The following is a 25,563-nucleotide window of genomic DNA, read 5'->3' as shown; positions in this document are numbered from 1 at the left end:
GTCACAGATATTTTACTTGCACTAGCACCACTTTGTCTGCTGCTTTTATTAGAATATATTAACCATCCCCAAATATACTTTGCTTGGCATCTTCCTCCAAGAAATAAACTGTTTTGGATACAATTTTAACAGTATTTTTATGAAAGCACATTGAGTTGTCTATCTTTCAGAAATATTTTAAAAATGAGTTATCTCCTTCCTGTTATTCTAAGACCCCAGAATTTGACTTTAAACATTATATGGTGGCTCTATCAATGCCAAATTCATAAGAATGAACAATCACAAATTTAAACATCTTCCTATGAATTAGAAGTTAATTATTATGAATAAATTCTGTAACAAAACATGATATTACAAAATCAGTCTTCTGATATTTATTTACTAAGTTGGCAGAAACTGAAATATTGAAAAAGAAAATGAAGAGAAATGAATAACAGAGAAGAGAAAAGAAACTATTTCTAAAAAGAAAAGAATATCATGTTAGAAATATATGTAAAAAATGGAAAAATTGGCTGGAGTTAACAGAAATAATAATACTGGGCAGCTGGCGATTCCAAGTAATTTCCTAATTCTTGAGAGTCTCAAGTATAAACTCACAAAAGCTATATTTTGCTTTTAGTTCCCTTAGAACCAAATGGTAATATACTAGAAGCTCATGCATAATTATCACAGTACTTGTGCATGGTAAACTAGAAAGCATGCATGCATGCCTAGAAAAGTTACTTAGGACTTGGCCAAAATTGGTATGTTGCTTTTGTGAAGCCAAAGTACATTTGTTTGGTTCTCCATATTACCAAGTTAATAATGAAGCTTTAAAGGGTTTTGAGGATCCTTGTTTATTATGGCTCCTAAATGCACTAGTCTAAAGGCAGAATTTAACATTCTGAAACATTTTAAAGTGGATTCTAAAAAGAGCTCAGTAAAATTGCTTAAAAGGTTTACTTTACTTTTAAAAGCATCTGTTGCTCCAGGTGCATGGTTTTTGTCTGGATGAAACTTCAAGGCAAGCTTTCTATAAGCTTTTTTCAAATCTTCATCACCAGCATCTTTGGTAACTCCAAGTACTTCATAGTAATTCTTATATTTGTTTATGCTGTAAACAAGAGAGTGTGTTATAATATGAATTTCAAGGAAGAACTTCATACAATATCTCTAATTTTTTATTAATTAGAAAAGTAGAAAGAATTGTCTGTGGATTGTTTTCTCAATACCAAATGAGAGCTTATCCTGTTGAAGGTTATTGTTGAATTCTCTTTTTTGGCCATAGACCATTCATCCAATTTCTTCCCAGTCTAGGTGCTGGCCATGAAACTGTCTGTGCCACAACTTACCACAGCTACAGAGAGGTAAAGCAAAGCCTATAACTACTGCAGATGAAGGACAGAGCACACACTGTAACAAAAATGAGAGGATAACAATTTTATAGTACTCTTAAGTGCATAAAGAATGTTCCAAAGTTCCTCATGAGTATGTCACAGCTAAGGATTAATATGCATCGCATTCCAAGAGTTTTGTCGTCACACAATGTAGACCTAACCAAGTATCAAAGCAATAGTTCAGTCCATGTAAAACAATTACAGTGCTCTATGACTTAAATGTCAAGGCGAGTTAATTAACCTAAGCTATGCTAAAGAGAATTCGTCTGTGTCACTTTCTGAGAAAGATAAAATTTCATAAAATATGTCCTGGGACTCAAAAATGTTTATTTTACCTGATTTTCATTATGATGAGCATACTCTTAAAGATTATTTACATGGTTTATAGCCCTAAAGATGTAACGAGTTTAGGTCAGAAGTCTTTAATGTATATTAGGAAAAGAAGTACTCTGAATGGAGCAGAGAACTTTTGTTACTTTTGGAGGCTAACATTCTCCCATAACTAAGAATTTTCCTTCACTAAAATCCAGATGCATCTTCAACACTTTTTGTGGAGTACTTTATGACTTTAGATGTATCCCCTGTATGAGTGAGTGGCTTGATGACAGAAGGAGTAATAGATTAAAGGACCTGAGGCTTAGTTGTTCAATGGCAGCTAAAGAATTGCAAAGACTGATACAAGTTTTCAAAGAAAAAAGACAAGATTGATCATTTTTTACTCTTGAACCTATTAGCCATCACAGTGCTTGGTATATGACAGATTCTCAGTAAATATTTCTGGAATAAATAAGCCTTAGCTCTCTTTTTATAATGAAAGCACTCACCATGTGTTATATGAACAAGGAAAATTAGAAGACAGTGTGTAAGATGACAGAAATTTTCTTAAAATCACATCAACAAAAATCTGTTATGTAATCTTCTTTATAGTAGTAATAATTAAAATTGGATTTTTTTTACTTTGGTACTTAATAAATATTAACGTAAGTCAATTTTATTTCATAAACATGACATCTTCATTATTCAGTCAATAATAATTGTTGAGCACCATGTCCCAGACAGTCCTCTGGGTACTTGAGATGCATTAGTGAACAAAACAGGAAATGATCCCTGCCTTTGTAGAAACCTGTTCTCCTAGGTATGTTAAAGATATGATAGAAAAAGGTGTTACAGAACACCTACTGTGTGTCAGGCACAGGTCCACCATCACATATCCACATTTCAATATCCATAAAGCTGTGAAAAATGAAAGTTATTCTATAACTAGTTTGATTGCAAAAACCTGACTTGAACTCTTTTTAGAGACAAAATTTGAGCTGAGCGGATGTGCACCTGCTATAGTATCTTCATGAATCCCATTTAAGTGTGAGTATATGTATGTTTTGCTGTAGAAATGTTACTATTAGGTTATGGGCTGCTCACCAGACCCTGCTAAGATGTTATGTAACAATACATGCTTCTTAGTACCTTTCTAAAACTTGACGAATTCTGAATTCCTATCTACACATTGTCTATGAAAACTTCACACTGAGATTTACAGAATCTTACTTTACTCTTCATCAGGCAGATACTGTTTCTATCTAAACCATGAGTAAATCAAGGCTCTGCATGAGCAAATCACCAAACTCAGATAACCAAGTAATAGATGGGAACTGGGACTTACTCAACAAAAATGCTCTGAATATCTACTACTGTTTCGGTTACTACAGTAGTGATTCAAACAGCCCCAAAAAATATCTGCTCATATTAAATGTACAAATGGGAGAGGAAAGTAATGAACAAACATACAAGTAAAATATAAAGCACTTCACATGGTGATAAATATTATAAAAAAATGAGGTGGCAAAGGGGGATGGAGAATGAGAGACCTACTATTTTAAATAGGGTGATTAGGAAAGGCTTCACAAGTAAAAATTCAAACCTCAGTCTAACTTGGAAACTGCTGTTTCAGAACCAAAAGAAAAGGAGTCCCTTCAGACTCAAGAGTAACCAACCTCTTCCTATTTGCTTTTCCAATCTATGTTTAAGCAGACTCTCTTCCCTCCCAGATTTTTTCGAATGTTGAGTTCAGTGCCTAGAACATGCCTTCTCCACCTCCCTTCCTGCTTAGGTAGATTCTACAACTTCTTCAGATCTCAGCTTAGCTTTTCCTTTTCTCAAGAACTCAGATTCCTCAAGACTAGGTTTGGTGATCCTCTTCTAGTCTCCCAAAGCCCTCTGAATTCAGCCTATCCCAGTAATTACCATAATGTACTGCAGCTACCTGTTCGCTTATCTGGTGACTCTTAGGCTATAGGCCCCTTGAAGGCAAGGATTGTGTCTTGTTCACCATGTGCGTTGAATGGATGGATGGATAGACAGATGGATGACTGGTTCACTCTAAGGGCAAAAATGTCATTTTCAGACCAAAAGTGAAAAGTGCTGTGATGGAAATGTAGTTGGGACCAAAAATTAATTTGGGATAGAGGAGAACAGACTGTGGAACAAGGAACAGAGCAAAGAATATAACAAACACTATCTGAATGCAGGAAACAAAAGGCAGTGATAAAATGCTGAACAAGCCTAAAGTTGTTCCTATTTAGTTTGAATGCATAAAACATTTAATTATGTACTATATTAACCTCTAAAATTGTTTTGTTGCTATTTTCTAAGCACAAAAGGCTAGGAAATAGAAAAAGCAACCCAAGAGAGGGTTGTTGGATAGTGTAGGAAAATTAGGTTGGAATTCACAATCCTCCAGAGACGTGTCATAAAGCTAAGAACTGCCATGAAGGGAAAAAAGGCAGGAAAAACAATTATTTCACTAATTCTCAGCTATATCTAGCTTTACCATACTGTTCCTGCCCTGAATTTTTCATCATAGAGGAAAAATTCTTTGAGAAGCCAACAAAGAGGTGTACAGTTGACATCGCTAATGGACAGGCTGAAGACTACATATTTCAAGTAATGCTCCAAATATACTCATTTACCTAATTTTTCACACCTGAATTTAAAAACTCTCATTCATACATTTATTTAATTCATACTTTTGTTCATCATGCTCCTTTTTATCAGCTAAATGCATTTGTCTCACTTTTTACAGTTCGCTCTTTACTGGAAGATTCAAATCTTCTCCATCCTCCCCAAAGAATTGAAAAAAAAAAGAAAATAAATTAAAAAGGAGTAACCCATTACCTACCCTGGAAGAAAATACTGTGCAAGGCCATAAAGATCTGTCTGGGAGCTAAACAATGGAGAAATATGTCTGGTTCAGCCTTTATGTCTTCTTTTAAGTGCATGAAGGCATAGTGGGCAGGGGAAGAGGGTCCTCTTTCAATTCTGTTTCATGTTCATAGCTGATTATTTAAACAGACTACAAATTGAATTGGTGTTTATAGGGAAACACTTATTTATTCCTGAGACAAAGAGGTACTTAAGCTTAGCAAAATGATTTATTTTCTTTTCATTTAAAGTACTATAGCTTAAATCAAATCCTAATCAAATACCCATAAATTTCAAAGGACTTAACAGTTGTACAGAAGTGTTCCTAATCAATAAACATAACAATGGCCCAGTTAATGATTTCACACTGATCTTGTAAATATTTTTAAAATAAAAGATTGCTTTTTTAATGAGATATTAAAAACCTCTTCAAATTAGACCCATGACCCCTTTTTCTCAATTTTTCTATGTATTTCAACTCAAAGACAACAAACAGTACTACTCAGTTTCATAGAATATTAGTTTTACAAAGCAACATACTTTTTCTTCAGTCTTACAGTAAGCTAGCTCTTACTTATGCAACGGGTACAGTATTATTGCATGGCTTCTCCCATTGAGCCAAATTGTCACTGAGCAACTTGTTTGTATAATTGTGCTAAACAACAAGATAGTATGGCTTTCTTCAGAAAAATCCCCTGTGTATAGGTAAAAGAAAAAACAGAAACATACACCATGTAAGTGTTTGCTGGTGATTTGCTACCTCACTAAAGCAACACTCACAAAGGCTAAATAATGAAGTGTTACATGATTTAGGTGTTCACTCACATAAGGTACCAACTGAAGTATTCTGAATAACTTAGGGTTTCTATTAAGGAATGCTCCAATCATATTCATTCCACAAAAGAAAAAAAAAAACTCATTCATTTAATGAAAAGCTATAATAAAATTACTGAACAGAGAAACAACCTCTAATACAGGTACACCAAGAAATGTATGGTCTCAAATTTGGCTTGGTCCTCAATGCTAACTGGCAATCTTTCCATTTGCTTTGGCTGAACTCTGCAAATATTCCATAATTCTCCCACTCTCCTCAAGCTTTCAATCTCATCTCTTCTAACTTTCAGAAGATAACTTCATCTCCAATTTCACAGAGTAGAGAAGCCAACAGACAGAAACTCCCTCAACATTTTATGTTTCCATGTGTCCACATCTGGCTGGCCATATACAAAGTGTATCTGTACCCACGATCATATGTCATTCTTCCTCTCTCACTATGTCCCCCTGCCTAAATACTAAAACAAAGAGAGCAGAACAGTGCACTGCTCTTCCCTTCCCTCTTTTATCACATTTTGAGCTACAACTCTCTGCCCTTCAAGGCTAGGGTAGAGGAAATGAAAAAAGATTTTTAAAAAATAACATGAGATTTAGGAGATTCCTATTCTCCAAAATTTTCAACTCTATTTTTTTGGTGATATTTTCAAATATATAGGTGATTTCACAGTCTTTAAAAATGCACAAGATTAAACACATTTAAAAATGATTCTAAATAAAAATCACATAAAATGCAATTAACTTTATTAAAGTTTTTCATTGAGGACATATTCTCCCAAAAAGAAGTAATTTATAGAAGAAAATACACTTTGTTTTTGGATAGATGTGGTTTCCTGGAACACATTTCAGCATACCGTTTAATTAAACCTTTTTCTTAAAAGCAAGTCTCTAATTTATTCACTTACTCAGCCACCTCTGACACAATATTACAGTATAAAAATGATAAGCAACAATATTTTCAAAGTGCTTCACTGACATTCATGCCAATCTAATACCTTTACCATGGCTTTAGAATAATTAAGAGAGTCTTTTTTCTAATGTGGTCACAATCAGACAAAATATTTCAATCAAGTTTTAGCATCTAAATGTACAGGAAGAAAGCAAAAATACAAATACTGATACTTGCTTTAAAATGTTTTTTTAATGATGTTTGCTTTAAAACTTCAATTCTAAATTATAGTGAGTAAAAAAGAACAAGCTACAAAGTAAGAATGGAGGAAAAAAGGCTGAGAAAAGAAAGAAAAGTAAGATTAAAAGAAATAAATAAGAAAGCACAAAAGAGAAAAGACAGTCTAACAAGTTTTACCCACTCTCCCCTTGACTGCACTAAAATCCACTCTCCATGTGAATAAGCCCATGAGTCACTGTTCAGAGTCCTCCATCCTTATACTTCAGCTTCTCTAGAGAGCAACATAAGTACAACATTAATACAGCTTCCTTAAATTGTAGCAGGAAACAAAACAGTATTTTCTCTAGAGTTTCATACTTAGAGTTTCATTTTCTTTCCAGAAATTATTCTCTTAACCATAAATTTAGTAAAGTCAGATCCTCAAAACTCAGTTCATAATTTTTCAGCTTCACCTAATTCTTCTGCTTTAAGTAGAAGTGTCTCACAAGGTAAAATTAAAACACTCAGAATAATAAGAGTAAGAAAAATATTAAAAGGAGAAGACATTATGGTGTTTGCATACATGTAAGGATAGCCTTAAAGAATATAAATAGGAAAAAACTATCCTTCAGTAACATAAGAAACTGAAAGCAATGTTGCTAACTGACCTCAATTTTCCTCCCATGTGAAATTCTCCTGCTTTCATGTATATATTGAAAACAAAAAAATTCTTTATTCTCTACAACATAGTTATATAAATACTGTGCTGTGTCAAAAAACTGAAAAAATTTTCCTTAAGAAAAAATGACTTGGAAGTAGCTCTGTGGCTTATAGTTACTCTAAAAGATGCAAGCTTCCAGAGTCTGTACTTGACAAGCTAATTTTATAAAGAATAGAAAGCATAGATACCCAGGGTTCAATTCCTTGATGTCTGTTCTTCTATTGAATTATAACTCAAACACTTTATTCTTTAGGTGTTATAACATTAAAAAATTACACTGATATCAATTACAGTGGAGCTGTAAGTCATATTTGCTCCTACCTGAGAACCCCATCTACTTGGTCTTTGGTGTAGCCTTTTCCACTTGTGCTGTCCTTGGTGCAGTTAGGTTTGCTTTGATCACCACTACCTGATGGTTTTCGGCAATGAGGGCTACTTCCAGCTGTGCTTCCATTTTTCATAATTATTTCCAATAGTGCTGTGGAAAGATACAGAAAGCATACTGTACACATTGATACAAATGATCTTGAGAATAAAATGGTAAAACTGATGAATTAGAACCATACTTAAAAAATCCAAAAAGACTGATTATAGGGACTTTTAAAGGAGCAGGCATTTCCTTATGCATCTAACTGTTTAAAACTCAGTAATCACTATTTAGAAGCAGAATATTAGGAAATTTAAGATAGTAATTCAAAATTACTATTTATCTCATTACTGTGGACATATTTTCATTTGTCATATCATGGTGAGACTGCAGGCCAACAAAGAAAAAGAGATAGTATTTAAAGAAGCCAATGAAATTATCTACAAAGAAACAGAAATTAGACTTCCTATTTATATCTCAACAGCAATGCTGGTAGCAAAAGACACTGGGATCATATCTCCAAAATGCTCAGGGAGAATAACTGTCAACTAGAGTTCTGCACTAATTTCCCTGAAAATGCACAAGATTAAACACAAAGAGGTTTTCAAACAGAAACAGAGAAAATTTACCATTAAGATTTCACCAGAGGGTACTGTAATATATATTTTGGACAGAAGGAAAATGCTTCCAAACAGGCTGAGGTGTAAAGAGAATGGACAGCAAATACTGTGCTAAATGTGTGAATAATCTAAACACTGCATCTATAAAATAATAGCTATGCCTAGGATTTGCTTTAAAACACTGCAGAGGCTTTATAAAAGAGGGGGTAGTGATCAGCATTTTATTTAAAAAAATAATAATAATAATAATAAGGGAGAAATGTGGGATTCACATATAAATCAAGTATAAAAATCAAATGAACCAAAATAAAATTAATTTTTAAAAAATCAAATAATCATATGTGACTTGATTGTTTATAGTTCATGATGCATGATCAAAACTGAAAGTTTCTGTGATATGACTGCCCTTGCACTGTTCACCATGTAAGAACTTATTCACTATATAAGAACTTGTTCACCATGTAAGAACTTGTTCGTTATGCTTCAGAAGATTGGAGACTGTTGAGAATTAGGCTTGGGGTTGATTAATGATTGTGCATTGAGTCCCCTATACATAATTTTATTGTTGTTAATAACCATTTGATCAATAAATATGAGAGATGCCCTCTCAAAAAGTAAATAAATAAATAAGAGGGGGTAGTAAGAATATATGAAATAAGACTGGTCATATATATTCATAATGGTTAAGGACAGAGAGTAATAGAGCTTGATTATACATTCTCTCTCCTTTTGTGTAAGCTTGTAATTTCCCATAATACATCTGATTTGTCAAGCTTGATCTCTCAGACATAACAACATTATACCAACAACTAGTGAATATCTGTTCTTTACAGGCACACAAAGAATGAAAATTGACAACATTATAGCTAGACCAAAATGTTATCTCTTTGCAGCTCAAAGAATGAGTACCATATATGTCACAATCTATAAGCATAATACATTTAAGTGGCAAATCAATTACAAAAATGTAACTAGAGAGATCACAAAAGAGTTGGAAAGAAAAAAAAATCTAGACAACTCATGTGTCAGAAGTAATTATACTAGAACTAAGAAAATAGAATTGAATAGAACTGAACATACTACGTATCAAAACTTGTGGGTCAAAAAATGGTGGTGGTATAATTTGATATTCATATACAAAAGAATGAATTTTGACCCCTTCTTACACCATACACAAAAACTAGCTCAAAATAAATAATACACCTAAATATAAGAGTCAAAATTGTAAGACTTCTAGAAGAAAACCAGAAGTAAATCTTTATGACCTTAATTTAGGCAAAACATTCTTAGAGGTAACAACAAAAGTACAAGTCACAAAATAAAAAATAGAGAGACTGGACTTCATCAAAATTAAAAACTTATACCCTTCAAAGGATATCATCAATAAAGTAACAAGACAATCGGTGGAATGGGAGAAAATATTTACAAAGTCATATATCTGAAAGAAAAGAGAATATATAAAGAACTCTTACAATTCAGTAACAAAAGGATCAAAAACTCAATTAAAAAGTGGGTGAAGTATTTAAACAGGCATTCTCCAAAATAGATATACAAATGGCCAATAGCACATGACAAGTCACTCAACATCAATAGCCATGATGCAAATGAAAATTATAACCACAGAGATACCATTTCACACCCACTAGGATGATTATAATAAAAAAGATGAACAATAACAAGGGTTGACAAAGATGTAGAACCCTCTTACACTACTGTTGGGAATGTAAAATGGTGTGGCCATTTTGAAAAAACTGTCTGATTATTCTTTAAATGATCAAACATAGAGTTGCCATTTGACCCAATAATCCTATCCCTGAGTATATATCCAAGAGAAATAAAAACATACATTACACAAAAACTGGTTCACAAATGTTCTTAACATCACTTTTCATAATAGAAAAACAAGTGGAAACAATCCAAATGTTCATCTGATGACTGGATATATAAAATGTGCTATGTCCATACAATGGAATACTATTTGACAGTAAAAAGAAATGAAGTACTGATATATATACTACAACATGGAAGGACCTTGAAAACATGCTACATGAAAAAAGGCAGTCACAAAAAACCACATATTATGATTCCATTTATATGAAATGTTTAGAACAGGCAAATCTATAGAGACAGGAAGTAGATTAGTCATTGCCAAGGGCTAGTGGGGAATGTGGAACTGGGGAGAAATGATGACTGCTAATGAGTATGGGGTTTATTTTTGAGTTAAAGAAAATGTTCTATATTTGATTGTTGTAATGGTTGCACAACTCTGAATATACTAAAACCCATGAATGGTATACTTCAAAAGAATGAATTGCATGGTATGTGAATTATATTTCAATAAAGCTATTATATATGTTTTAAAAGTCCCAGCAGTGCCACTGGCAATTTTTTAAACATATATTTATCATTTGTATTTTGTCTATATAAAAGAACTTTCTATCATATCTTTTCTTAGCTAATGCATTCAAAAGATCACCAAAGATAAGAAATTCAGTTTTTTAAACTATCTAGTTGTAGATGATACAGAAAGGCTCTTAATTAGACAGCAATATATTTAGTTATTAACAGGATAAATATAACATATATAGTCAATGTTTAACTATAGTTTAGTTCATATTTAATGCAATCACAATGTTATCCTGGAGAGCAGAAGCAAGCACGGTCTGGAGGAAGTGGTTCACAGCTTTTAAATATGAAAAATTGTGTGGAAATGCCAAGAAGAATGTGACAGCAGTTTAAATGTTAAACATCTGTGGATTCCCTCATAAAAACAGAGCAACCAGATAACAAAATGAAAATTTCATGCACAAAAATCCCAAAATACAAGAAGTGGGAACAAAACACCAATAGCTACAATCTATGTGGTTATAACATGAGTGTGAGAAGTATAGGACAGTAATAGGTCATTTTCCAGTCCACAGAACAGAAGAACTCCAAAATAACTAACAGGGACTTTCTATACAGAAGATCAGCAAAACTCAGAAAAGTTTATAAAAAGAATGGGTTTTCCTCACTCCAGTAGCATGTGAGTGAGTGAAAGGGTCCACAATAAACTCTTAAGAGCATATAACACTCCAGTGACTACAAACTCTCAAAACTACTTAGTTAAAGCTCTCTTTCAGAACAATGCCACATTGAGGAGAAACTGCTGGGAACAGAACCCCATCTGAAGAAGGCAGTAGCAATCAAAAAAAAAGAGAGAGAGAGAAACTATAGACAAAGTGGGGAAGGAGAAAGGAGTGAGGAGATCTCATAGAGCAAGGTAACAAATTTTCAAACATTACATAAAAACTACAGAAGGATATCTGTATATTTAGAAAGGCTAACTAACTTCACATAAAAATGAGCAGAAGACGATGATAAAAGTGGAATCTGATACAAAGTTGTTATGAGAAGAAAGAGAATAGGAATAAAATAAATCTCTGAAGACAATGAAAGCACACTACAAAGATTTGCTGACAAAACAGGTAAACACTCTAACTTAGTACTTCAGAACAAGTCAAAAAGACCTTAGGAAATTACACACAATATGAAAAAACAACAAATTAAAATTATAACAATCCCAAGTATCTTCCCAAAGCTTAGGTGATAAAACTCAGGAAAGAATAAGAAATAAAAGAAAAAAAGTGAGTTCAAAAGAGAAGACTAAAGTAGAAGAAACAAAGAGTTAATAAACAGATAATGATGTGAGAGAATATAAAAAAAAGAGGGAAAATTTAAAAATTAAGATGACAAAAAAATGGCAAATACTGAGGATAAAGAAGATACAAAATGCATATAATAGGAGTCCTGAAGAAGAAAAATAAGGCAAGGTAGTGGAACTAATGTAACAATAATTGGAGAAAACTCTTCTGATACAAAAACAAAACATGCGAAATCATATAATTAAAGGGCAAATCACATGCCTAAGAATATTTACCCAGAATAACCAACACCTGTATATATTCTTGTAAAATTAACTGGGCATCTAGGCAAAAAATATCACATGACTTTACTCATCAGTAGTACTTGCACAAAACAACTGAATAACATATTTGGATATTCAGAAAAAGAAAGTTTGAACCAAGGATTGTGTATCCACCAAACTAACTTCAAGCATTAAGATCACAGATGAGCTATTTTCAACATGCCAGAACACAGAGAGCATATTTCCCACAAGCCCTTCCTAGAAACCTACTAGAGAAGCTTCAGGAATTCAAAATAATTAGAAGTACATTGACATAAGGATTGTCATTAAGCATTAAATGTACAGTTATCTATAAAGACAAGACTAAATGACAATTAAAAGTGGGAGCATATAGTATGTAATAATATGTTCTGATACTGTAGAAAGGTTCAAATATTTTTTAAATGGTAGGCTTCATGTCTTTCCTTTTACTTTGGGGAAAAAAAACAGTTATTGCCCTTCTCTTCTTTTGGCAGCTGATGCCTGAACCAAGGAAGCTTATTAGAAACAAGGAGGCAATCATAGCCAAAACACAGCTTAACTTGACAGGGCCTGCACCAACGGGGGTCATGGAGGCAGCTCATTACACACAGGAGAAAATGAAAAAATAAGTAAACTGAAGAAGATAACAGGTGCCACATTTCTTACTGTTAAGAGAATGAAATTACAAATACGGAAATGGAGAAGACTAGAATGAACTCTGTGGTGGACTAAAAAGGAAGGTGTGCAAGTCTCAACACAGTTATCAATATTAATATAGAATAAATTACTGGAGATGTGTATGCCCACATACAAACAGATATACATATATACATTTATTTCATAGCTCTGTCTACTGAGGCAATAACACCCCTGTGGGAATGACCTTATCCAGTGTCCATATCTTAGTTTTTAAGTACAAATGTCCACTAAAAAGAAGCAGGGCTCCTTGAAGAATTAGCTGATTTCTAAGACAGAGTAAGTAAAAAGTAGGGCTGAAAATTTTTTCTTACCAGAAAATAAGAAAGCTCAAAGAACAATCAGGACATGTCAAAAAGACACAGGAGCCACCATGAAAGGGCCCCTACTGATTAAATCTGAAGCAATCTTGACATCAAAATTAAATAAAGATAGTAATATAATAAATAGGAATCCATGAATCTACATTAATAAGTTGTATGCCAACTAATAAACTGTGGAAGGAATGACAGAATTAAAAAATCAACATCTGGCAACCATCAAATATTTATTCAGGAAAGAATCATCAATGGATGCTAAAAGGAGTAGGTTAAAGTTTGTTGTGGAACAGAACATTTATTACACAGTTTCAAAGTATTTTCCCACAAAAATATTTACTAATCATAAAGGGTAAAAAAAAGTAAGTTTAGAGTGGAGAAACCTGGCAATCACCAACTTCACTAAGTGATCAAAGTTAACTCACAGGTAACAACCAAATCAACACATATCTCCTGGTATGTTACACTAAGAATATATAATCATTTCTATCATATTCCTGCCAAAAATTCATAAGAAAAAATGTCATTCAAATCCAAATTGAGGGAAATACTGTAAAATAACTGAATGTACTCACCAAAAATGCCAAGGTCAAGAAAGAAAAAGCATTATCTGGAGTATGAAACATCCAGATAAATGCAGTATGTATCTTTTTTGCTATCAAAGACATAATTAGGAAAACTGGCAAAATCTGAATGCAGTACATGCACTAATTTCATGAATTTGATGGTCATACTGTGGTTATGTTAGAAAGTGTCCTTGTCTTAGAAAATATACACCGAGTTATTTAGGGATAACAGGACATCTTTCTCTACAACTTTCTCTTAATTGGGTCAGGAAAAAATAAAATAAGAACACCACACACAATTTATGTTGTGTGTGTGTTCAGTGGGTAGGTGGGTGGGTGGGAATAGTAGGGAGGGAGAGAGCATGGGCATGGTGATATAGCAAACATAGAAAGTTTTATCAAATAGGAAGCCTGAGTATAGAAAGTCTCTACTATTTTTGTGAATTTTCTATAAATTTCAAAGTATTTCAAAATTTAAAAAGTTATTAAAATGGGGACAGAAACTGGAGAATATATACAAAGAAAATTTGTTTTCAATAACTATGTTAGTGGGGTAGTATTGGTAATATTACTATGAAACTTATATATATGATATGGCATAAAGTAAAGAAATAATCATGACATATTCTGTCATTTGTCCTGGTTTTGAGAACTTGGATTATTACTGTGGGAGGAATGGGAAATATAAGATATAAAAGTTTGAGTAAATACGTAAAGAGCTTATCTGAAAGGGAAATAACAGTAAACACATAAGCTGTTTTAGCTTTAAAAAAAAATATTTCCTAGTTTGCACACTGAAAAGGCCCAGAAACAATGAACAATCTAGTAGCTGCAGCATCTTTATTGCTAGATTGTGGTGCTGAAACACGATTTTCCACTAAAATAAATCAGAGTTATTGGAGATACAGTTGATTTCAGGTCTAATACAAGGAATTAGAAGAGGCGCCTGAGACATTCTTGTTATACCAAAGAGCAAGATAACTATTCCAGAGTATTAGGAATGTGTCTATGGTACTCAGGGGCTAACCCAGAAATGCTCCTTGACCAAAGACCTGAAAAATACTACTTAGCTGTTTTTGAAGAAGGAAAGGAAACTCTTTTTCTTGAAAACTGATAAAAATAATCAAGAACTTATCCTGTCTGTTTTATATGAACTGTACCACTACTTAACCCTAAGACAGGTGAGGCAGAAGGGTCTCTTTATAGAAGTTTTTCAGCTAATAAATGAAGAAATTATTTTTTTAAAATTGTGGCTTCAGATATGAAAGTGGTTATATGTGTTAAGTATTTATAGGTGGACACAAAGTCCCTATGCATGCTTGTTAGAGGTTATCTGTACATTCCCTTTCATTCTTAGCACAAACATGCTCCTCCGAGTGTTTTTCTGAGTATCTTCCATGTTAATAGCTAGATGCTGGTATTGCTAAAGCAGGATCAAACAGTTGGTTTAGGTTTTCAACAGTTACTATGATACTAAAAATTCTTCTGCAACTTCATGCATAGGGGTTCTGCTTAACAACGGCTGTGTGTGTACATGCACTCACACCAAACACTCTCTGACTTCTAAGAGTGAAAATCTGAACAAGTTTCATTACCTCTGGGTCTCAACATCCACTTTTATCATCTTAAAAATGGAATCAGCAAAGTTTTCTATATTAACAATCACTGGAACCAGTGCCTGAGAAGGTAATATGATTCAGTTCAAATACTGCCAGAATTTAGAATACATTGGATTTTTCTGATTTATTAATGCTTTAGCTATCACAGATTTCATTTACAATTATGCATATTACAAACTTTAGTTGGACAGACACAGCACTCTAAATCAGATTACACTTACTTTTGGTTTTAAAACTATCCAATCATATTTTAGGCATTCACTTCTCATACATACTGCTTTGCTTGGTGTTTTAATGTATCTGAATTAAATTTAAGCATATTCTGTATTAAGGACCAGTGGAAAAGTAACTATGTATTAAAAATGTTTATGTGGATAATCCAAAAGTAAGAACCAAGATCTGCTTTTATTTAAGTTTCTGCAACACACCTGTTATCTATAATGTCCATAGGAACACGATTTGAACAACAAATGGATATTTTCTCTCCTCCTCACAAGAAAGTTTTTGTGTGATTACAAAAGTAATACTGCTCAGCACATTAAAAAATAACAAAGTAAAAATTATTTATAACTTTCACATGAGAAAAAGAAATCATTCAACCCGATTTGGTGTATTTAACTCTAGTTACTCTAGTAAGCTAGATGTCTAGCATTTTAGATATTTTCAAATAAAACTAGAATAATCTACATATGTTTGTAGCCTACCTTTACTTCATTGTATATATCATTTTATAGCAATAAATATAGGTCCATATCATTTTTTAAAGAGCTTATACAGGACTATTGCAATAGGGAGAGAGATCAGGCTAAACTCTGAATTCAGCAAAGACAGCAGGGTATTTACAGCCCATGAGCAGGGTGAGGGGGGTCAGTGAATGGAAAATTAATGAGGCACATCAACAATTTTAATAGGTACACAACATTAATGCAATTTATTTAATTAATTCCCACTGATGGACATTTATACTCTTCCAAATTTTGCTGCAATCCTTACATATACATTTTTTTGTATACTTGTCTGATTATAGAAAAGTTTCATTTGTGAATATATTAGCATGAAAAGCCTTACAGCTGTAAACTTTTCATTTGTTTATTAATTTAACAAATCATCCTTAATGCAGAAAATAAAATTATATAAATAGGTATCATTCCAGAAAATACAGGCTTATATATGTCACAAGTATATGCAAAACACTGTTAGGCACCATGGAGTCAAAAAGGTGGTTAAAAGTAAAATGGTTCCTAATGGCAAAAGATTTTTTAATCTAGGATAACTATACACATAGACAACAATACAAGGAATGAATGCAACAAGGCAGGAAGAACTACATATTAACTAAACATGGAATGAGTAGTTGAATCCAAATGGAGCTTAATCTTCAACTAAAGCAATTATTTTATGTTTAAAATAGATGACTAAAAAATTACAGCAAAGACACATATATACCGTTAACCCCAAGACAGCATTCAAATACTTTTGCCACAATAATAACACGTGATATTCTTATGCTACTTAAAATATCCTTATAATAATACTATGAAGATTACAGGTGAAAAAACTGAGGCTCAGAAAAAGAAAGGGAAATGGCAGGAACTGAGCCATCATTCTATCCAGCAGGTACTCTATACTCCATTTCTCTAGGATAGAAGCTCCAAGAGTATAAGGATTTTGTCTTATTGTTCACTGACTCCCTGGTTCCTAGCACAGTGTCTGGCAAAAAAAGGGTGGGTTTAGTAAGTGCTTGTTGAATAAATACATCCCCATTTTACAAATGAGGATATTGAGGTTCAAAAAGAATGTTACATTCATAAAGTTACACAACTATTAAATTAAGGTTCAAAACCAAATTCAGTCTTCTTTCTTCAACTATATGTCTGTAACAGTTTGGCTATTAGCTGAAATTAGAAAATCATCTTATACCACTTAAGTTAGTGCTTTCAAAATAACTGCTCTGAATGCATAATTTGTACTCATCACTAAATTTTAATTAAATCAGAAGTAGAAAGAAAATGGAATTGTTTTAAAAGCAATAGGTTGGATAACACTCCAGATGTGTAATGACAATTTAAAAAGCTTTATTTTACCATTTTAAGAGAGACAAAAGGGGACAGAGCTTTGAATTTGCATTAGATTTAACTTTTAAAATAATGTAGGAAAAAAGGGTAAGAAAAATCTACACACTTATCTCTCACATGAAGGAAAAGACAAAAGAGGACTATTTAATTGCTTTTGTGCAGGTAGAAGCTTCAAATTATACGAGTTATGCATTCATTAAAGAAGACAGAATGACCTTTTTTGAAGCTGTAGGCTGCTATTTGGTTCAAATTACTATGAGATTCTTGAAAACGATGAAAACATATTACTCTGGAAAAAAAAATCTACTTCAAATTGCTGCCCCCCAATAGCATAAATCACTAAAGTAGTAAAATGGCAATATGAGGTATTAAAACAGTAAGACTGTATCCCTCTGTGAAAGTCCAAAACATACCAATAATTCAATAAATATACAGTTTAATAAACTAAAATGTACTTTATTTTCTGCCTGCTAACATTTTTCTAGAATATTTATATTTCCTATGTAGTAACTATTCATATATATCAATCTCTTCAAACATAAACTAAACTCAGAGTATGAAAATATTTGAAAGCTCTAAAATTCAACTCACTTAGAAGTCTACTGTGCAATAAACTGTAAAATAATATTCTTAACTAAAAACATAGAAAGCAACAATGCCCTAGATCCATTTGAAGATGAAGTTTTTCCTCAAAATGCTCTGCCAATTTTTAAAGTGTTTCATCAATCAGACTTCTCACCTGGCAAAAATCAAATGAAGAGAGGACAAAAATTCTGGAATTTAGCTAGAATGTAGTCTCACATTTTCCCATTCAGTGTATAAGAATGGAAATCAAAATGCAATGTTTTTTTGTGCCTATCTTAGTATGAAAACACATCCAGAGGAATTTTCAGTCAAAACTGAGTTATAAGGGTTTGATGATAATCTAGAATAGATGAAATTCAGGGATAAAAATGTAGAATTTCTCTTTAACCAATAGCTTCAATTCCCTTCCACACTAAATATTTTATCAGGAGCTTATAAAAATGTATCTTTCTCTCCCCTGAATTCATTAATTATTCCCATAAACATATTCTGAGAATATGTAAAATACACTTGTTTACTTGCTAAGTATTTGCATATAACTATTTCAGCTAATGCTCACATCCACCCTATGGTAAAATCTTCATTTTATATATAACTAAACAAGGTTTAGGGATGTTAAGTAACTTGTTCCTGGCTGTAAAGCTGTCAAAGGCAGTCTCCACTGGAACTAAGGTTTTCAGACTATGCATGAACAGACCCTATTATTTTATCTGTTAATCACATGCTGCCTTCCAACACACTGTACTATTAACTTTCCCTGTTACATTTCTTAATTTTTCCTGTGTTCATGTGTTTAAGAGCAACAATTGTTTGGGCTTTGATATCATATAGTATATTTTAGTAGACTGGCTCAATTTGCTTGTATGATAAAAGGTTGACAGACTACAAGTTCAAAAATTCTCAAAGCCTTACAGTTGTTAAATGGAAATACCAAAATAATTGAGCTAACTGGTAAATGCTTTTCATATATTAACTCATTTACTCTCCCAACAGCCCTATGAAATCAATACATTATTGTCCCATTTTGCAGATGAAAACCTAAAAGCTAGATGGTTACAATAACTTGTCCAAGATTAAGGTTACAAGATAATAGGTGAAAGAATTAGGATTCATAATTTAAGTGTTTACTTCCTTTATGTTAAACTGCCCCTCTAGGACTAGATAATGATTAAACAAAATCATGCATTTGTACTGTAGGGAGATTAAAAAATTTTTAACTCTGGGCAAATGGTTTCTTGGATATGACACCAAAGCACAGGCAATAAAAGCAAAAACAGATAAATAGGATTATACCAAACTTAAAAACTTTTGTGCATAAACGGATATAATCAACAGCGTTTAAGACAACCTACAGAATGGGAGAACAAAATTAGCAAATTCTACATCTAATAAGGGGTTAATATCCAGAATATACAAAGAAATCCCACAGTGCTACAACAAAAATGAAATATCCCAATTAAAAAGTGGGCAAAGGACTTGAATAGACACTTCTTCAAATGCCATATACGAATGGTCAACAAGCATATAAAAAGATGCTCAACATCACTAAATTTTAGAGAAATGCAAATCAAAACCACAATGACATATCACCTCACATTTGTCATGATGGCTACTATCAAAAACAAACAGAAAACAAGTCTGGAGAGGGTATGGAGAAACTGGAATTCTAGTACCCTGTTGGTGGGAATGTAAAATGGTGAAACCGCTATTGAAAACAATTTGGCAGTTCCTCAAAAAAGCAAAAATAGAATTGCTAATATGATCGAGCAATCCCATTTCTGGATGTATATATACATATTGTACACAAAAGAATTGAAAGCAGGATCACAAATATTTGCAAACCTGCCTGTTCAATAGAGCATTATTCACAATAGCCAAGCTATAGAGGCAATCTAAATGTCTGCTAATTGATGACTGGATAATGAAAATGTGGTGTGTGTGCATATACGTGTATATATACACATATACATGCAATGGAATATTATGCAGACTTTAAAAGGGAGACCTATCACATGCTACACAGATGAACTTCAAGGACATTATGCTAAGTAAAATAAACTAGTCAAAAAAGACAAATACTGCACGATTCCATTTACATAAGGTATCTAAAGTAGTCATAGTTTTAAAGTGAAGTAGAATGGTAGTTACCAGGGAATGGCAGGTAGAGCAAATGGGGGGTTGTTTAATTGGCATAGAGTTTCTGTTTTATAAGATAAAAAACTCTGAAGATGTGTTGCAAAACAACGTGAAAATGGTTAACACTAACGAACTGTGTATACTTAAAGTGGCTAAGTTGGTAAATTTTGCCACATTAAAAAAAATTAACTTTCTTTCATTTCTCTTTCCTATCCACTGTTGTATTCAACAGCAATGTAATGAAAATGATTGAGAAAAACAAAGAATACAAGGTCCTTAACAATGCAGAAAAATTAAGAAAATAATAAAACAATCTCACATTCTTACTTATTTTCTTCTTAACCTGGAAAGCCCTTGCATCTCAGTTGAAACCATATCTTATTGTCAAAGCAATAGAGCGTAGTGATTAAAAGGCCTTTTGTAGCTAGAAAGCTCAAGTACTATTCTGACTTTAATACTAATTACTCTGTGACCTTGGGTAGGCTATTTTCATTCACTCATTCATTCATCAAAAAGTCTGTTTCATTTGTCTTTTTCAGTTCAAAAGAATCCTGTGCCTCTAAAGAGTTTTGTTCTGAGGAGTAAAAGAAATAATTTATGTAAAACACTAGGCACAAGGTCTGGCACTTTGTTAAGTGCTCAATAAATGTTGGCTAATTATTACTTTAAAGTCTAGAGAGCAGGACACGAACAGGGTGAATTCAACTAAAAGAGGTCCAGTACTCTATTCCTTAAAAATTTGCCTAACTTATCAATAATTATGGTATTATAAAATCAGATACTGTTTAGCATATCATTACTAGCTATCATGCTTGCCAAATGTGCTCCCCTCTTCTAAAGGAACTCTCTCCCTGGAAAAAGCAATGTCATCTCAGGTGTTCGAAATGTTTGCTTTAGGAACAGTGTTCTACCCCTGAGACCTGTGTACACTGACACTAGAGTTTCCCTCTCATTTCATTAGGGGCCTACGCCTTATTTGAGGGTGAAGATGGGGAAGAGGGGCCATACAACCAAACACCCATCTGTAAAGCCCCACTCTATAAGACAGAGCAGACAAATCCCCTGGGAGAAAGACAGCTGGGTATTCAGGTACACGGCCGGGGGAGGCAGGCCGGTGCTGAGGGAGGCTGGGGCACCGCGGACCGGGCCGGTCGGGGCCGGGCGGGGGCGTGTCGGGACGCTCGTCCCGGGGCCAGCGGGGGTCGGGCAGGCCTGGGCCCAGGGTTCCGAGAGGGCTGCGCTGGGGGCGGGGACCCGGCACGGGGGAAAGGACACTGAGGGCCTCACCGCGGGCCGAGGCCAGTGGGTAGAGCTTCTCCGCCTTCTGTAGGAAGCGTTGGGCCTTCTCGCGGTTGCCGGCGTTTAGGGCCTCCCGGGCGATCTCGACACATTTCTCCGCCTCGTCCCGGTTCCCCTCCATGGCCTGCGCCTTTTTCCGTTTCCACCGGCAGTGAAGCTACGACGGGCGGAAGCCGCGGCCGCCGAGGCGAGGCCGGCCGGGCGGGGGCGTGCGGAGGTGAGCAGGGAGGAGCGCAGGGCACCACGGCGGCGGCGGCGGCCCGGGCGGACTGGCGGTCTCGCAGCTCCGCCTCCTCACGGCGGCCTCCCCGCCCCCCGCGGGCCGCTACGGCGCGAGCCGCACACCTCCCGGCCCTCGGGCCTGGGCGTCCCAGCCGACTCGGCCGGCCATGCTCGGGGCCCAGCTCGGGGCTGGCCAGCCCGGCCGCCTGCAGGGGCTCCCGCCGAGGTGACCCCGCCGCCGCACGGGCAGCGCCGCACCTCCTTGACCTTGCCGCGCGGGCGGCGGGGCGGGTGCTCGCTTCCCAGGCGGCCAGGGGAATGGACGGGGGAAAGGCCGCCCGTTTTCAGAATTCCCGGGGACTGCCCCGCCTCTGGGCCCACAGCCTGGGAGGATTCGGTCAGGTGAGGGCCGCGCTGTCAGTCCTTACGCAGCGCTTCCGGCACAGGTATTGAGAGCGTTAGAGCGTCACTAGGCCCTATCTCCGGGCCCGTTTTATGGCCATGATTTCAGCTACACAATTTTTCTGACCTAGATTTCACTAAATTCTAAGTACATCCAAGAGGTATAAAGCAACTGGTTTAATTTGTAGTTTTTAATTACTCCGGTGAATATCCCTAACCTTAATCCTTTATGACCAAAACATGGCAGGAACAGGCTGTTTGGGAATGTACCCACCACCAGGTGGTTTGGTTTTCTTTCATTTTCATGACATTGCCCCTGTGAAATCCACACCATGTCACTTTGGTCTCCTTAGTGGGTGGAAAAGGCCACTTTCTGGTTGGTAAATTTTAACCCCCTACCTCCCCCCACAAAAAACCTTTTAAGACAAATAATTTGCCAGAAAGTCAAAATGATCCCCTCAACCCAATCACAGAATACTCATTTTTAGTGTTGTCAAGCTATTGTTATGCTATCAAATACCATAACTCAATACTTTTAAATCCTGATTCTTCTCTGTAAAATGGTAATAGTATTCCCCTCAAAATGTGTCCTTCATATTACAAAGTACCGAACTATTAATACAGGCTTCAAAATGTGTAGCACACAGAAAATAGTTTATCTTCAAAATCTAAATTCAGAGTTCCTTCTACAGGGAGAGCTATATACACAGTACTTCCCTACCTGCTGTCTCCCTCTCCAAATCTTCACAACCATGCACTGTTGTAGTGCTGTCATATAAGCAAACAGAGCCGAAAAACTGAGGTGGTCAAACATAGCCTAAGAAACAGTAACTTACCCAATTTCAGACCTTGCCAAGTTTTTAATCTTTAATAGCTCGATTACATAACATTAAAATTACACTTGGGTCTTGTGACTTAACAGAATTAAGGGCTTAATTTCAAGTTATTTGTCGATGAGGTACCTGTTCAAAAGAAAGGGTTTCCTATTACAATTAAGCAAATTTTAAAACACAACTAGTTTGGGATATGACCTTTATTGAGCTTATCCACCAGAGTGGAAATAATGTCTGTACAAAACCAAATGTCTGTTACTATAACTTCTGCATCACAATTAAAATCCAAACAGTTTTTTAAAAACAGTCAACTCAATCAAAACCCACTACTTCAGAATCAATAGCTTCTTTGAAGCCACAGTAACACTTAAATATGGTTAAGACTCGAATGCAGAAATTTGGTTGGTTGGAAAGCTAATTAAACTTCCAACTTGCTCAAATAGAATTACAAAAAGGCAAAATTGTGTTTTTCACAGAGATACAGTCCACTGGAATCACCAACACTGGACAGCTGTTAAGAGTACTTAGAGTCCTGAGATAATAAGGAATCCAGGCATCCTTTAGACAGTCTTCTGTTGTCCTTTCTTCCCAATAAGAGATTTGTGGATGTGTGGAATGACACCTAGAAGAGAGACAGGGGATTAAGTCTACTTTTTAATATTTAAGATCACACAGTATTTAAAACCAAGACAGTTTATTTAAGCTTGGAAAATGCCTTTAAATGTGAAGTTCAAGTGTGCAGAGTAAAAATTAAGTTTTACTTATCAATTTTCATGATGAACAATTCTACACGCAAGTGAAAAAATACTTAAGTGCTCTAGACTAAAAATTACTAATGGGAGATTAAAAAAGCATCTTTTTTCTAAGGTAACAGAATTTCAGTATTTACATACCACCACCAGCAATTGTAGCCTTGATGAGAGAGTCCAATTCTTCATCTCCACGAATGGCAAGTTGCAAATGACGAGGGGTAATACGCTTTACCTTCAAGTCTTTTGATGCATTTCCTGCCAATTCAAGTACCTAGAAGGCAGAATCTAATCACTCTCCTTCCAACTTAAAGGCCAAAACCCTGGGGGTAGAATCAAACCTTCATGACCGTACATCTACCAACCGTCATCTCCACCCGCTACCTGAATGGCAAGACATGCAAAAGCTATAAAGGGGACACGCAATTTTATTTTCAGGAGCAGCAAACTCAATCAAGCTCAGTAAGATCCCTTAATGAACATCAGCCCCCTCTAGCGTTCTGAGGCTTCTCGCCGCATTAAGGGCCTGGGAGTTTTTCTTGCATCACTTTCCTCCTTCCTCTCGCCGCCTCCCCCCAGCCACCCCCCCCACACCGCTCCAGCCTTTTCCAGATTATAGGCGTACACCCATTTACCTCTGCGGTCAGGTACTCCAGGATGGCTGCGCTGTACACAGCGGCAGTCGCACCCACACGTCCGTGGCTGGTCGTCCTAGATTTCAGGTGTCGATGAATACGGCCCACGGGGAACTTAATTTTAAGCACGCACAAACATAAACGCAAAGATTTAAGAGTCTAAGACGGTAAAATCATACGCGCGCCAAAGCAGGAGGCATTGACGTTGGTGCAGCAACGAGCCCCAGCACAGACACACTTGATAGCCCCTCTCCGATATTTATCGTATCGGCAAACCAAGTCGCGACATCGTATCACCCACGCAGACAAAATGCCCATCCAAAGCAATGATAAACGAGAAAAGAACCGGAAAGAAACGGCCACAACCCCCAGACCGCGCGAACCACCACTGACCTGCAAGCCGGCTCTCTGCGAGCGGGAAACCGCCTTTGTCTTGGCCTTTCCGGAGTCCTTCCCAGCCTTACCGCCAGCCTGCGGCGCGCACACGCCCGCGAGCGAAGGAGGAACGGAGAATATAGGATTACCAGGGCAGCGCGCCCCTCCCCCACAGTGGCGCGGCCCAGGCGCGAGCGCGGCCCCGTGCCCGGCCGGGGTCCCGACCCGCCGCACGGCGCTGGCGCGACCCCGCCCGCCCGCTCGCCCCCCGCTGCGCGCCCGCCACGGCCGCGCGCCTGTCCGCCCGCCTGCCGGCCCCCAGCGGCGCTGCGCGCGCCACCCAACCGTTGCCGCCCGCCGCGAGATCCGTGCCAGCACAGCTCGCCGCCGACAAAACACCTCCCCCCGCTCTTCCAAATCCTGTCTCCGCGCGTTCCCAACCGTCGCCACTTCACCCCTATCTCCGTGGGTAACGGGTTTTCCTTCCGTTGGCAAAAACCCGCGGAGTCTTTGAGCGCCTCTGCGAAGTTTACCATTTCGAATTCTGCAGAAGCTCAAACAAGGCAGAGAAAGGACTAATCAGACACCCAGCGAAATCCCACCACCTACTCCTTCGTCGCACCGCGATTCAAACTGCGCTGTCTCCCGCCTTCCCCGCTCCCTTTATACTGCAGAATGTTCCCTCATCCGGGAACTCGGATTGTTCATCCCACCAATGGCTGTCACCCGCCCCCGGGAAGCGTCCTTGAAGCCTCGACCAATGAACAAACGAAGAAAAGGGCGGAGAGGCGGGCGCTCCTCAGCTCGAGCCGCTATTGGGAAGTGGAAGAGGAGGTGGGGGAGGACAGAGGGATGGGAACCGAGGAGAAGGAGGGGACGGCGGCGGGGAGGAAAGAAACCGAGCG

General features: G+C 36.4%; 2 protein-coding genes across 5 annotated transcripts in view; both read right to left on the bottom strand.

The window, feature by feature from the left end:
- Positions 1 to 21,706, bottom strand: part of DNAJB14 (DnaJ heat shock protein family (Hsp40) member B14) — a 45,037-nt gene extending 23,331 nt beyond the window's left edge. For 2 of the 3 annotated variants that reach the window (XM_017651409.3, XM_037020099.2), the window contains exons 1-3: positions 21,431 to 21,706; positions 7,556 to 7,712; positions 948 to 1,093 (exon numbers count right to left, since the gene is read on the bottom strand). In XM_017651409.3, the coding sequence (XP_017506898.1) occupies positions 948 to 1,093; positions 7,556 to 7,712; positions 21,431 to 21,563 (436 nt within the window). In that variant the 5' untranslated portion in view covers positions 21,564 to 21,706. The remainder of the gene's footprint in view (positions 1 to 947; positions 1,094 to 7,555; positions 7,713 to 21,430) is intronic. The other variant, XM_017651410.3, reaches the window with a different exon arrangement.
- A 1,375-nt stretch (positions 21,707 to 23,081) lies between these two features.
- On the bottom strand, positions 23,082 to 25,340 carry H2AZ1 (H2A.Z variant histone 1). 2 transcript variants are annotated; one of them, XM_017651411.2, is made up of 5 exons: positions 25,192 to 25,340; positions 24,677 to 24,754; positions 24,284 to 24,397; positions 23,793 to 23,922; positions 23,082 to 23,521 (listed from the first exon to the last, which is right to left on the bottom strand). In XM_017651411.2, exons 1-5 carry the CDS (start codon positions 25,192 to 25,194, stop codon positions 23,460 to 23,462), a joined length of 387 nt encoding a protein of 128 aa, XP_017506900.1. In that variant the 5' UTR covers positions 25,195 to 25,340; the 3' UTR covers positions 23,082 to 23,459. The 2 variants fall into 2 exon arrangements, with proteins under 2 accessions (XP_017506900.1, XP_073093352.1); XM_073237251.1 differs by having other exon boundaries at positions 25,114 to 25,329.
- Positions 25,341 to 25,563: the final 223 nt, after the last annotated feature.

The sequence above is a fragment of the Manis javanica genome, chromosome 5 (genome assembly GCF_040802235.1).
Source record: "Manis javanica isolate MJ-LG chromosome 5, MJ_LKY, whole genome shotgun sequence".
Taxonomy (NCBI): domain Eukaryota; kingdom Metazoa; phylum Chordata; class Mammalia; order Pholidota; family Manidae; genus Manis; species Manis javanica.
This window is presented reverse-complemented; position numbering and strand designations above follow the sequence as displayed.